General features: G+C 37.0%; 2 protein-coding genes across 2 annotated transcripts in view; one reads left to right on the plus strand and one right to left on the minus strand.

The window, feature by feature from the left end:
• The window catches only part of LOC132186342 (suppressor of RPS4-RLD 1), an 18274-nt gene extending 12133 nt beyond the window's left edge, over positions 1 to 6141 (plus strand). The window contains exons 19-24 of the mRNA XM_059600269.1: positions 2912 to 3003; positions 3084 to 3122; positions 3278 to 3368; positions 4944 to 5041; positions 5129 to 5438; positions 5839 to 6141. Coding sequence (XP_059456252.1) covers positions 2912 to 3003; positions 3084 to 3122; positions 3278 to 3368; positions 4944 to 5041; positions 5129 to 5417 — 609 coding nt within the window. The 3' untranslated portion in view covers positions 5418 to 5438; positions 5839 to 6141. The remainder of the gene's footprint in view (positions 1 to 2911; positions 3004 to 3083; positions 3123 to 3277; positions 3369 to 4943; positions 5042 to 5128; positions 5439 to 5838) is intronic.
• Positions 6142 to 6603: 462 nt separating this feature from the next.
• Positions 6604 to 9260, minus strand: LOC132188614 (uncharacterized). Its single transcript, XM_059603127.1, has 2 exons — positions 7425 to 9260; positions 6604 to 7111 (listed from the first exon to the last, which is right to left on the minus strand). The coding sequence occupies exons 1-2, from the start codon at positions 9205 to 9207 to the stop codon at positions 6957 to 6959; spliced, it is 1938 nt and encodes a 645-aa protein (XP_059459110.1). The 5' UTR covers positions 9208 to 9260; the 3' UTR covers positions 6604 to 6956.
• Between the last annotated feature and the right edge of the window lie 5223 nt (positions 9261 to 14483).

The following is a 14483-nucleotide window of genomic DNA, read 5'->3' on the forward strand; positions in this document are numbered from 1 at the left end:
GAGACAGGTTTCTGAACCTTGTGACCCAGTTGTGTGGATTAACAAATTAAGGTATTCCATCTTAATGCCAAGTAGACTAGAATGTCTGACTGTGGTCCCATTTGTTGTGTTAGAAATTTCTAAATTTCTAAATTTTGTTGTTTGAAAGCTAATTTATTTCCTTCTGTAAAATAAGTTACTGTATCCATTTGTTGCTTTTAGACATTTCTCTTGTTCTAAGTTTGTTTTACTCTATATATCTGTGTTATTTGGTTCAGTATCTTTTGTGCCTGCTATAATATTTTATTAAAATATCACATTTTTAATATATTCTTTAATACACGGTGATGCAACCCTAGAGCTGCGTTCTTTCCTAAGATTAACTAGATTATGTCAAATGAGTATTATAAGATGAATTAATAAGAATGTTCAGGCACAGGCACCAACCTGAGACGACCAAGCCTTCAACCGGTTACCTTTAATATTTGTTAACACTGTCAACATCTATGAAGAAAAGGATCGCTAGTCAGTTGGCTCATGTTGGCTGGGTGACGGCTTGTTTGAATTAAACCTAGTCTTGTTAGGGACCTTGTCCACTTTGCTTAGCATCGCTCTACCTTAATCATAACCCTAATGTTGGCAGGTTCACATTGAATCTTTCTAGCTCTATGTTTGCTGACTGTCCATGCTTATTGTTGGGCGGTTATATTTTGTCTTATCAACTTTCATTAACTTGGATTGGACAGAAATTTTTATTCCGGATGCGGGATGCAAAATCCAGATACTCTAACCTCCAGGATCTGACATATTTGTTTGAGTTATATGTACAGAAGATAAATGATGCATATGGAAATATATATATATATATATATATATATATATATATATATATATATATATAAAATTGCATTTTTAGCTTTAATATTACATATATATTAAGAACAACTCCATTTTTTTTCAGTTGCCCAGAAATAGATTTGGGTTTATTGCAAATGTAGGCACTTATTGTCAAAATATGGTCGGGCCAGTTTTTACTTGGACAAAACATCATAATTGTTGCTCGATATCAAAGCCATTTTGATTGCCAATGTTTGGATGATCTTTAATTTTTATCATAAAATCTAGCTTTTTAGTTGAATAATTGAGAAATAAACTCAAATAATTACTTGTGTTGGTTTTTTTGGTTCTATGGGATTCGCTTCAATTCAGTGAAGAGTTCAATGCTGGATTTGGCTCTCACACTCCAATGATTCTTGGTCAGGCAAAAGTTGTTCGCTACTTCCCAAATTATGAAAGGTAAAAGCCTATTCTGGACTGATTTTAGCGTGAAACTATTTATGATTCTCATTATTTGTTAATGCTGCAGAACGTTAGATGTTGCAAAGACTATCATAAGGGAGAAATTGTATGTGTACAGCAAGGCAGATGAAGTTATTGATCTATCCGAAGATGGGAAACTGAAAGATGTGAGTTCTTTTACAGTCATTTTGAACCTATTTTAGTCTCTGTGCAGACAAAAAATGATCATTTACTTTTTAAGACTCAGGAAGCTATTTGTCAAAACCCCATACCATAGAGACTAAAAATGCATTTATCCCAAATTTATAATATTTTAGGGATGTTAAAGCATTAGTTAAATGATTAAATTCACTCTTTCCTATCAATTTAAGCTTTTGAGACAATTAAGGATGGGAAAAGTCCACATTTCTCCCTCAATCTACCACCCAATTGATAAAGTCCCCCCAAACTTTTGATTGCAACAATGTTTTTCCCAAACTACCAAAAATTATCAATGTCCCCCCCAATGAAAAAAACCCTTAATAAAAAAAATTTCTAAAAATTCCTTAAAAAAAAAAAACTAACGAAAAAAAAACCGAAAAACCCTGCTGGAACATGGCGTGAGCTATCCCTTGGCCAAAATGGATTTTTAGCCCTAACAGGATGTTTGAGACAACTTGGCCAAATGGATTTCTTTGAGGCAAGGTTGTGATCTTTGGTCGAAAATTTTCTATGATGGACACGTTCCATCTGCGAATTTTGCAGTCACTATGTGTGGTGAATAGCATTCTTCCATAGGCCAAAAGGGCACAAACTTGATCAGAATTATCCCTTATGCAACTGATTTCAGTGCAGTCTGGTTGCTTCCAGACGGGGTCTGCTCTTAGAGCCAGTGAATAGAAAATCTTGTGTAAGTGTGATAGAGAAAATGTTACCTTCATGGCAGTGGAGAGAGGCTATGTGCACACGTTGGAGAGTGTCCCTGGTGTCTCAAGGCTCATAGGCCGTAGTGGGATTGATGTTGCGAAGCAAAAGACAGCCTTGGAGAAGCAAACTGGATGTTAGGTTCAGATGAATTCTGATGAGCACCAAAAGAGAGTCTCCTAGGTAAATTGATGTTCTTCCATTCTTCATCCATGAAGATTCTAAGGTCCTTTTGGCCAAAGGGTTGGCCACCCCTGTTCCTACAAGTTTTTTGGGGCATTGACAATTTTTGGTAATTTTGAGGAACATTATTAATTGGGTTGTAGTTTGAGGAGTATGTGGACTTTTCCCTTTAATGATTTAACATGGTATTAGAATAGAGATCCTGAATTTGAACTTTAACTCCACATTATACCCCCATTTAAGTTAAATATTCTATTTGTTGGTCTCACTTATTGAGGGAGAGTTTGGGCCACATGTAACCGAAAGTGTTAGTATATTAGTTAAATGATTAAATTAAACATTTACTATCGGCTTAAGTTTTTGGGACAATTAGTAATCTAATAGAGGACTTAAGAAAATGAAAAAACATTCCATTTTATATGATATTATCACCTTTATATCATACTTTTTGGGTTGATTTTGTTTTGCATGATTACCTTTGTCAGACATATATGCTTTTTCATTTATTGAAAATTCAATATGGTAGCTAATTTTAACATACACGCAGATTATCAATGCAAAATCCTGCTCTGATCTTTACGGAGTCGTTGGTGAGGACTTCTGGTTGGCTACTTGGTGCAACAGTACTGCCATTGAGGGGTAATAGAAACTAAAGTTTAATATCCTGTGCATTCAACTTTCTTGTAATTCCTAGTTTTTATTGTTTATGCTTATTTCAGGAAGCGGCTTGAAGGGACGAGGATTACCCTAGTAAAAATGTAAATTATAGTTTTGCTTTGCTGCTTGCCTTGCATTTTTTCCATTCCTTTACCTTTTATTTTTTATTTTTTTTATTTTTTTATTTTTCTAAAAAAAAAAAAAATCCATTATACGTAACTTTCTCTACATTTCACACATCAAATAATATTCCTAGGGGAGAAGGCAGATTCGACTTTGCAATCAGAACACCCTGTACGCCTTCTAGATGGGATGAATTTGATGCAGAAATGACAGCGGCATGGGAAGTATGTTACTCTAGATTTCATATTTACACATATATAGCCTATATTTCATGAGCAAAGTGCACTACTTAAAAGTTTGAGCCATAGCTTTTTCCTGGGGATTTCATACCTCTTGATATGTTGTTAGATTCTGGATCTCAGAACTAGTTGAGCTTAATCTGCAATGCAAGTGGACTTTTTTTATTTTATTTTTATTTTTTTCAGTTTCTATTCTTTAGACGATACTCAACCAGTCTTCCTCAGGAGATGTACTTTCATCCCTACTGGGTAGTTTTCTCCACTGGATGTGCTGCACTCTGGTGTTGTAACTCTTTACAGCTCTATAAACGTTCTGAAACAACCCTGACAGATTCATCTTTCTCATGATCCCAACCAGATGGCTTAGACATGTTTATGGAGTTCCTTGTTGAAAAAACAGACTGCTGATGCAAGTAAAGCTACTGTAAATTTCTTCACAACTATAACCTAGCAAAAATAGGTATTTAGTCCAGCAGTATTGTAAGGGCGCCTAAGCATGCTTTAAGCTTTGAGCTCAGTGATGCCCAGATGTGGCGCATCAGTAGCTACCTATTCAGCCTAGCTTTATTAGAAGTACGTGTAGGCATGCTTTAAGCCTGGAGCTCAGCAAGGCTCACATTGCACATGGAGTCCCTCCGGAAGGCACCTTCTATGGACACAGCTCAAGCACAAAAGCATGTGCTTTTCTTCTAAGCTCATATTAATCAAAGTCTCATATTTCTGGTAACTGTATCAAATGCAATTTGACCATATTATCATGGTTTCTTGGCTTTAATGTTGTTCCTTAACTTTAAGATGAGATATTTAAAACTAGAACCTTAAGCAAATGAAAGGAATCCTTTGTAGTGGCTATTGTAATTCTGCACTTCACCTTTTATCTTTGTTGTTTGCTTTGACTTCAAATTTGGAAATTCTTCTTGTTTATATTGTATCAATGCATTTTGTTCTTTGAACATATTTCGTGAATTGATGTGCTTGAGTGGTTGAATTTGTCATATATATTAAGATCTAATCTATCTGTATCATTGCATACGGTAAAGTTACAATATTATTCAATTTTCTGTCCAAACTGCTTCTATTTTTTAAGTTTTCCTACACGCATTGCACTTAAACTCGGGCTCTGCCATGCCTTGCACTTTGCACTTGAGCTCTAGGTGACCTTAGGAGCCTCTAGGACGGTGATCCCAATACCTTGCCTAGCCTCAAGCTGCTTAAGCAAGATTTTATGACTTGATCCACATTTTCTTTCATGGTGAGGCTGCTGGATACAACTGGACCACTAGGTCAGTGGTAGTCTTAGAACTTGGATACAATGTTTTCTCTCTTGCACTCAGCATTTCAACTTTCAACTATAGGGAACTTCTCCTAGATCCTCATCCTCATTGTGCATATAATATTGGAGTCTATATATTCTTGTTTCTCTTTTGCTAAATCAATCGTATCAGTTGCATCTTTCTGTGATGCTTTTTTTCACTCTTTGGAGATTTGAAGTTTTTAATTTCCTTTTCATCCATGTTGAATCAGCTGTAACATTTGCATGTGCCTACTATGTAATGACAGGCTATACGCAATGCTTATTGCGGTGAGAATTATGGGTCTACTGACTCCAGTGTACTTGAAAATGTGAGAGATGCAATCTTAAGGATGACATACTACTGGTAAAATGTGATTTTCAGTGCACAGAAATGGTTCGTTTGCTGCAGACAATTTATAGTTGTGTTAATAAACCCAATTGGTTCTTTCAGGTACAATTTTATGCCGCTGTCAAGGGGTTCTTCTGTTGTTGGGTTTGTCGTTATGCTTGGATTACTTCTTGCAGCTAACATGGAGTTTACGGGAAACATACCTCCAAATATACAGGTGGATTGGGTAGCCATTCTAAGCTTTGATCCAAGCTCCTTTGTTGAATCTGTGAAAAGTTGGTTATATCCATCTCTTAAGGTGACAACTTCCTGGAAAGATTTCCCAGATGTGACATCTGCTTTTGTAACAACGGGAGCAGTTGTGGCTGCTTTGAGCTCCTATGATGATTGAACTGCTTTAAATTTTGAAGAGGTGAGTTAACTACATCATTATGTCTGATAAATGTGGCATGGGACATGAATATGGACCTCTCCTCTTTTGTTTTATTTCCATTGCATTTTGAAATCCAGTTGTCTTGTAAAATGTTGCAAGAGAACTTGAAAGAACTTGTTCCAGAAGGTTGAAAATATAAAAGAAATGATCATGAAATCGTATTAATTTTTTCCTGCACTCGCCATTCTTAACCTCGCTGCTAAATGACATAACTATATCGCTGTAATAAAGTAATATTTTGAGGTAATAAAATTTACTTAGGGTAGATAAGAAATTAACTTGTTTGGCATGTTATTGACTATACATAATTGCAGCTTTGTCTTGGTGATGCCAAAGTAAAATATGCAGTAATCTCATCTTTGTGGGCGAATTGATGCAGCAAAACATTGCAAATTGCAAGGGAAAAGCTGTTTAACTGTTGGCAGTGGATGATTGTACTATCATGGACCTGTGGAGGATGGTAAATTTTAGGCGAGAAATCTCCAAATCCACACCGGCTTGTGGCATTGTAAAAGTTGCGTGTTGTACATTAATGTACGGTACACCATTCTGGAATAATAAAATATTACCCTAACCAACCCCCCCAAACACCCCCCCTCTTTTTATATTTATACAATGAAAATAAATATGCTTGACATGATTCAGCCCAAAAGGGATTAATATATTCTGTTAACTTGGTGTAGATTTAACTAGCCTGGTTTTCCCCCTTAACCCCCTTGGGGTGTTTTGTTTTCTTTTTGCAGTGTTTTTCCTAATAATTTCATCTGAATTTTTTCTAGCCCGTTCATGACTTGAGCTGTAAAGCATATGTATGTGCTGTCTGAACTTTTTTTCTTCAGAGTGGGGTTCGAATTGGAGTCACTATCCTGCATTCATAGTTCTGCGGAGCACTCCAAGATTTATGCTACCTACTCTTAACTAAATTATCTTTTGTTTTTGGCTTACGTAGAAGCATGATTTAGTGCGTTAGGTAGGATACGACATGAATCAAATCTAATTTGGGTAGAAAGAAAGATTGCCCGTCGATTTGTTGGAGACTTGGAGGTTTTGTATTGGTTGTAGATATATGGTCTTAATCTAAAGAATCGTCCATGTGAAAAAACGGAGAGCGGTTGAAGGTGAGGCTGCTCATTGTTGGCATCAAGGTCATTTTCAGGCATTCCAATCATATCACGATGCCGAGTCAAACAGCAGTGGATTTCCAAGTTCTAGTCACCAGGATTCACAAGCTGGTGTATTATATTAGTATAGTAAATTGGACAAACCGGCAATCGGGTTATTGGTTGAGGTTCTAACTCTTCTAATTAAGCTGACGTGGACCCACTAAACTTTTCATAATTCGGTCTAAATGTGCCCCATTCAATTTGTGGTGTCATAGAACTGGTAGTGTTAAGGAAGCTTATAAATTTGCTTACATAATGTCAAAAAGTCCTGTAGAGTCAGGAACACAGGGTCAGTCTCATTCAGGCATGGTTGACTGAACACCGTCATCAATGATCATGTTCTTTTCCACCCTAATTTCTGATGCGCACAGCCGTTTTGAAATGTGTCCAGCTCCATCGACGCCGTCATCTTCTTCCCTCCTGGCTTCTCTGGCTTTCTGTTCCATCTCTCATCAACCAAATGCTCCTCTTCTACAATGGTGGGTATATCTGGAGAGAAAGAAAGCCCAACCAAGTACAAATGGAGAGTCGATCATATCTTCTATCATAGCATTGATCAGCTCAAGAAATGAAGTACAGCATTCATAGATAAGCCAAAAAAAAAAAAAAAAAAAAAGACAAATAAATGATAGCATCCACCGGTTGGTCCTAAGCAATGTGAGTTTGTAAATGCCTAAGCCACATTAGAGATTAATTATGTTACAATTATATGCTTCTTAATTCCATCCGTTCATTCATTCAGTTGCTTGCTTAACATTAGAAAAGAATTAAAGATAGCTTGGGAACTAAGTAAAAGACTTACCAAGGCGGCCCTTCTCCTTCCTCTTCATTTTCATGATCTTTATCACATGGTCAACTTGATGGTGGTCGTCGGATTCTTCTACTTTTCCTTCATGTTGATTATACCTCTTCAACTTGGCAGGAGCAAAAATCCACGTGGCGTTCATCTGCTTGTTAATCATACGTGCGGCATAGTACGGGATCTTTGTACGCTTGTTGGGGTTCTCAGAATTCAAGCAGTCGCTGACAAACGCTAAGCAGTCCATCAAGCTCTCTCTACCCAACTCTTCCATGTCATAAGCCTGTGATCTCCTCCACAGGCTCTTACCGTGAGGATTCGCCGCACTGGATAGACACAGAGCTCGAGTTGCGTCACTAATGGCAGCTTCTGGGTTTCTCAGCAGCAAATGGCATTGAGCTCTATTGCTGTAAAGAACAACTCTCTCTTTTCTCATCCTTAGTGGGCACGAATTCAAAGCCTCCGAGTACTTTATCACAGCCTTTTCAATGTCCCCTGACCAAAACCTTTGATTTCCATCCTTTTTCAGATTACACGCCAAGAGTTTTCTCTCCCCAACTTCTTGTTTAGACATTAGCTTCTCTCTCTTTTTCCTTTCAACCTTCAAGTCCCATATTTCTCCTAATGCTTGCTCAGCTCTTTTGCTCTTCAACTTCAAATTTCCATACTTGATCATGTGGTAATCTTTTAGGATTGCCTGTGTGATTGTATCTCCTACCTTTGATCTTCCTCCAGTGGCTCCAAGCTCCACCAAATCAACAAGAACTGGAGCTGCAATATCCATAGCGTTATATCTTGTTTCTGGGTCTTTAAGAATCAGCAAAAGACAATCAATGGCCGTGTACTGCCAGTCATCGGAGGATCTTGAGAGACTGCAAATACTCTGCATGATTTGTTTCAATTCTGCTACACTTGTTCTTCCAGTTTTTGTCTCGCAAAGAGTCCTAATGAGTCCTATCCCAGCAGGCGAGGACCGATATGCTAAACCACCCCACATTCCACACAAATCCTGCAAGAATTTGTTATTGCAGATTAAACTGAGAGATCTTTCTTTGCATGCAAAGCAGTTTAGGAGATATAGAGACCAGCATTGAAGCTGGGTAGCCCATTCCTCTGCCTTCCTGTTCTCAATCTCCAACACTCCAAGCCCTCTTGTCAGCAGCTCGCTGTGGTACTTCAATCTCTTTGAATCTCTCACACCAATGAACTTATCATAGACCTCGTCGAGGCATGTGGAGGCTATCTTCATAGCTAATTCTATGAGCTCCATCTCATGCACAGCAATGGCTTCAAAAGTTCTCTCATGGCTAGCCAAGTGACAAAGTGCTCGAACCGCGACTCTTTGCTCGACCCAACTAATCTTACCTCTCAAAAGCTCCATTAGTGGCAATATCACGCCTGATTTAACAGCTTTTTCTGCAAATTGAACTTTGCTCATGGTATAGGAGCCGACAATATGCGCTGCATAGTAAGGGATATAGATGTTCTGACCCTTAAGAAGCCAATCTCGGTCGTTGATGCTTTTGCGGATTAGTTTTGCCATGCACTCAAAGATGCCGAGAGATGGGAATTCTGGGTCATCCGTTTGAGTCATGGCGATCCTCCAGAGCCCACTGAGGGCGAGAATATGTTCTTGGTCGTCTCTGAGAGGCATTTCTTTAAAGAATTTGGAGATTTTAGCTTTTCTAATTGATGGGTCTGGCTCATTGATCATGGTACAAAAGAAACAAGATGCTTTGTTGCATGTTGGCTCAGCGGTTGGATTGTGTTGCCGTTGGGACTCCATTGCTAAGAGATGGAAATTAGTTGAAGAGTCTTCGGGGAGCTTTTTTGATGGATAGTGGGCATCAGAAAGATGATTATAAAAGACTTTGGTGGTACATTTATTTGAGCACGACTTGGATTATAAAATCAAAAAAGTTGAGTTTAGAGAGAGAGAGAGAGAGAGAGAGAGTAAAAAACATCCTATGCGGCCACCACTTGTCTAAAAGAAACTAAACTGTCCAATAGCTGGGCCACATCATTGCCTCAAACATCAGATCTTTAAGTTAACGAGCCTCACATAATTCACAACATGACGAGTCTATCTATGATGGTGAGAATCATCAACACCATTTCCATCAACCTGAATCACTGAGCTGACCAGAAGGAACGTGCGTGTTGCCGTCTGCACCAAATCACATTGCACACGGTGGCTCATGTCATTTTACAGAATGAAATTCTGCAACAAAATGAGCAGACCACACCTGGTTATTATGCACTTGCACACCTACCATATAAACACTAATCATCAGCTGAGCCCCAAGTCCTGACCAAAAATGGGCTGCGGACCACAATTCCATTTCGGGATTATATAGTATATAGGATTAATACCTTGACAGCTTAATTTCAAATGAAAGATTAAAGGTGCAGCTAAGTCATGATGTAGCCCATCTTCGCTCCCTTTAAAATGAAGGTAACCAAACCAGCCTCTGGTCCCCTCCATAAGAAGCCAATCAAAGCTCGAATGTAACTCAGTTTCCAGCTCAGAAATCGAAAAAGAACCCATAAGATGTATATATATATATATATACAAACCAAGTACAGTTTTTTTGGGTCTCAAGAAACTGCGGCTTCCGCATATATGCTATGTGAAAAGTATGCTTTTAATCTTATTTTTAGTATGCTAACTTGGTTTAATAATGAGATTAGCGTTGGTGAAATGTTTTTTGCCACGATTACTAGCTTGAGAAGGATTAGGAGTCAGGATCTATCGGTGTTTACTTCTCATCTCGCCATCTGTATATCTTAGTTTTGTCTTTGGTGTGCGGCGTGCGCTACATAGATTTGTAGGCACATGATCCTTTGAGTTTGGCAACTCAGCTTGATTTTAAAACGTTTACTTTTTGGTGAAGAGCTTTTACTTTTTTGCCAAAAGAAGGGAATTACTCTTTGCCCTTTGGAGTACTACATCAAAGAGAATTTTAATATTACTGTGAAAAAAAGATAAAAAGGAAAGAGAATTTAAATATTAACGAGCGACCAGCATTAATATTGAGATTCAATAAAAAAAAACAAAAAATTGAGGTGGTAATTCCGTTCGGCAAACTTTTTATTAAAGAATTAGTCCAAAAGTCTAAGTTAATAAGGTTAGGCCACTTAACTATATTAACTAATTTTTTATATATATATATTTTTTCAATATAAGATACAAATGTAAACTTATAAATGCACACAGCATCGATCTTTCATAATTCAGTTTTTGGAAATATGATGAAAGAAGAGATTTCCAATAATATGATAGTTTCATATATATTTGGCTTATTTTCTAAACATCCCGAAAAAATATTTTTCCTAAAATGACTATAAAAGAGAAGTATGAATTAATTAATTACTACCCACACGGAAAACAAATTAAAAGGGGAACGCACCGCAGAGATAGTTGTTCTGCCACTTCATTTTAATTGTCTTGAAATTTTTAACAAGGAATCGAGCAACACTCTTAACATGCCAATATGCACCTAGACGTAGTACAACACGATATCAGAAAACGATTGTAGGAGGCAAGAAATTCAGCACAACTACCTCACCAAGCAACAGTAAGTGACACCTAACAAAGGATATATCTTACTAGAGGATGCTTGCCTTATCAATGAACGACACCTGACTAGAGCCATGTAGAGAAAAGTAGTACTCCAAATAAGTAAGGGGGAGAAATCATTTGAGGTAAAAACTCTCAACGCTCTACTATTAGATTCTCCTTTCTTTTTGATCCCCATCATATTCCTTACAATTGAAGCATGGTAGGTATCCTTGTCTGCATTAACCACACGTTTATGAGTTTACCTCTAATTTTTCTCTTGCAGGCATTCTTGCTGATGAAGTTGTTTGTGCGATCAACTGCATAATCACACAAAAATATGAAAAAAAAAAATAATAAAATAAACCCTATGCTCACAACACGCAGTTGATGACATAAAACAATATAATTATAATTAAATATAAAACCAATGCGTAGCATCAGTAATAACATAAAGTTACATTTGCTTTTCATGCACCATCCATTCAAAGAAGTTTTCCATTTCAAAGTGATGATACAGAAGTTTTGCTAATAATTAGCTATTTATTTTTTTGCTGTATCTATTTATTTTTTAAATAAAAACTCTGTATCATTTGGAAACATTACTCTGAAAGAGCTTTAGCAAATTTTAATGTCATATTATTCCGGGTCCATATAAAACAGAAGTGACCCATAATTCATGAATAATGGGCCGGGGGGGAGGGGGGATAGAGGACTGTTAAAGTCTCTACCTATTGGGCCTGTTACCATATCAATAACAACCATGTACTTGAAAGCCAATAGGTATATCTCTCTGAAGCTTGGGCTTTTTGACTTGAGTGGGCTAAGACCCAAAACCCCACACCCTCCACACTCACACCAAAAAAAACAAAAAATGGTCTTTTTCGGACCCCACACGACAGTTGCATGTTATTGTTCATGGACAGCAAAAAGCACAAAAGAGAAAACGAAAGGTTACCGTTCGTCAAGCAAAATTTATGAATTTTTTTTTTTTTTGACTTGTTTGAGAAGGAAATGGGAAAAAGAGATTTGAACTAATGACCTTCGCTTTATGAGGCGTGATCTCCAGTCGATTAAGCTACCCATTAGGGACTTTATGACGTGTTATTAGGGTCTAATGGTCATTAGATTTTTTTTTTTTTTTTAAGTAATGATAGAAACTACATTTTTATTTCATAATTATCCCACAGTGATAATGTAATAGATCTAACCAACATTTGGATTAGTCATTATTAAAAAAAAATAAAAAATCAAGGATTGATTGATACTTTCACGTCAATATTGTGGGATAAATATGGAATAAAAACATGGTTTATAGTATTATTATTATTTTTTTAAAACAAGGGTTGATTCAATGACTACTAGACTTGCCAAAGATAAACATTAATGGCAAAGAGAAATGCTATGTACTACACTCTCATCCCACCATCTTAATGTGCAATGCTCCTCGGTCAGTAAATTTTAAAGAGCATATTGACACTGTCATATCAGCTCATTAAAATAGAGGTGTAGTATATAGCATTACTCTAATGATAAAATATCGTACAAAAAGTGATGTCCTCAATGTCATTGCCACGAAAGAACAAGAACAACTAACGAATAGATTTCTTTGTCTGAATTTCTAGAAGTCACTCTTGTGTCCATGAATCATCATTGAGTTTGTAATTAATCACTATTGAATTTTGATCAAATAGCAATTTTAAAAATAACTTCATTTTGAGATAAGGGCAAGAAAAATTTCTAAAATTACTCTAATTTAGGAGAGTAAAATTGCGAGATCCATGTATTTAGGATAACTTAAGGTGTAAAGTTAATTTGCCCAAAACAAATTAGCCCCAAAAATTTTCTCTCTTAAAGTATCCAATTTTTAGTGAAATTAAAGCAGCATATAATTCTAGGAGATCCATTCCAGCAATACGCCTGAAACTTCTCACCACTTTGTTGTCGGTGGGATTGGTGGGTGCGTAAGTGACTACATGGTCCCGAACTTGGGACAAAACATTCTAGGCCCCTTTTGTTTGGTGCCTCAATGAATAACAAGTTACTACAATGCCCCATGCTCGACCACGTTCAGGTATGGACTTAATTCTATTGTCTGTTGCTGTGGATAAGTTTTTACTTTTTACCTGTCGGTTGCATAAGCATTGTGTTTGCTGCCTAGTTGACACCGATGGCCTTCCAATTTTTTTTTAAAAAAATTCTTCAATCAAGGATAAAAGTTTAGTGTCAGGCATACAATTTTTACCTATTTCTTAAATAGCGTGTAAATCTTAAATCTTGTACGACCCCATCTTCTCAACCCATGTTTAAATTCGTGGTTCTTTCCGAAGTTTCATTTTGAATGGTTGACATGACATTTTTGGTTTATTAATGTCTTATTTTGGTGATATGACGATAATTTTGTTTGTTTGTTTTTAATATTAACTGATTTAAAGGCTATTTCATTATATTTGACGTAGCAATGTTATCAGCCTTGAAATTGGTACCGCCACGTTGACAAGATAAGATAATGATGAAATAAAAATATAATATTTAGCCTTCCTTTTGCCCTACTTTATATCAATTCAATTCACATAATTGAAACTTCTTTGAATTTAACATGCTCCATAATTGACAAAAAAAAAGAAGTAATAATATCGTGTTTTGATAGCTTCTTAAATGAAAAATGATTGCTTTCTTCGTTCGGTTCTTCTCCAATCTTTTTTATTTTTAAAATTATTATTTAATCTGTAGGCCATGTGTGAGACCATAAGCCCAACAAATTTAATAATGATTTTTAAAAAAAAAAAGAAAAAGAAAAAAAAAATGTATATCACGCCTCTTCCGAAATATACGGCCGTGAGTCAATAACCTTGTGAGACGGGGTACCAGAAAATTTTGCGTTACAAGATTAGGCACCGTCAGCGATGCCGCTTTGCACCTTGGAGTCTTGGACCCACAACATTTTTGGCGTTGGGCTGTATATCCAACTAAAGTTACCCAACCTCCGGTAAACTTACGACACAATTATTGCCTCGGCATCTCATGTGGCCACCCCTGATTGGTCTCTCATACTCTGCATTGGCTTTGTAACGCTGGCACTACCCCACCTCAAAAATCCAGCTGTGCGGCTGTGCCAACTGCCACAAAGCCAGCAGAAAATCACATAAAAATGTGTTAATAAGTAACAGCATAACGCGTTGCATTGTAGCAAAGCAAAAGGAAACAAAAAAAAAAAGAAAAAAAGAAGGAAACGAAGTAGACAACTGACGTCGTCTATTCTATATCCCCTGTTACTCATTACCCGCGCGATCACATGCACCTAACGAACCTCATGGGTCCCAGACAGACTGTTTCAAGCGCCACATTACAGTGCAACCTTTGTTCGATTGTTGCACGTGGGCCCCAAAGGCCGAACCTTTAGTTTTTGTACGTTTTTGATCCAACGGTTACTAGGGGCCCATTCTGTGCCTTGGGCGGTCCAGATTCAACAATTTACCTTGAATGGGCTTATATATAAACAC

This window comes from Corylus avellana, chromosome ca7 (genome assembly GCF_901000735.1).
Source record: "Corylus avellana chromosome ca7, CavTom2PMs-1.0".
Classification (NCBI taxonomy): domain Eukaryota; kingdom Viridiplantae; phylum Streptophyta; class Magnoliopsida; order Fagales; family Betulaceae; genus Corylus; species Corylus avellana.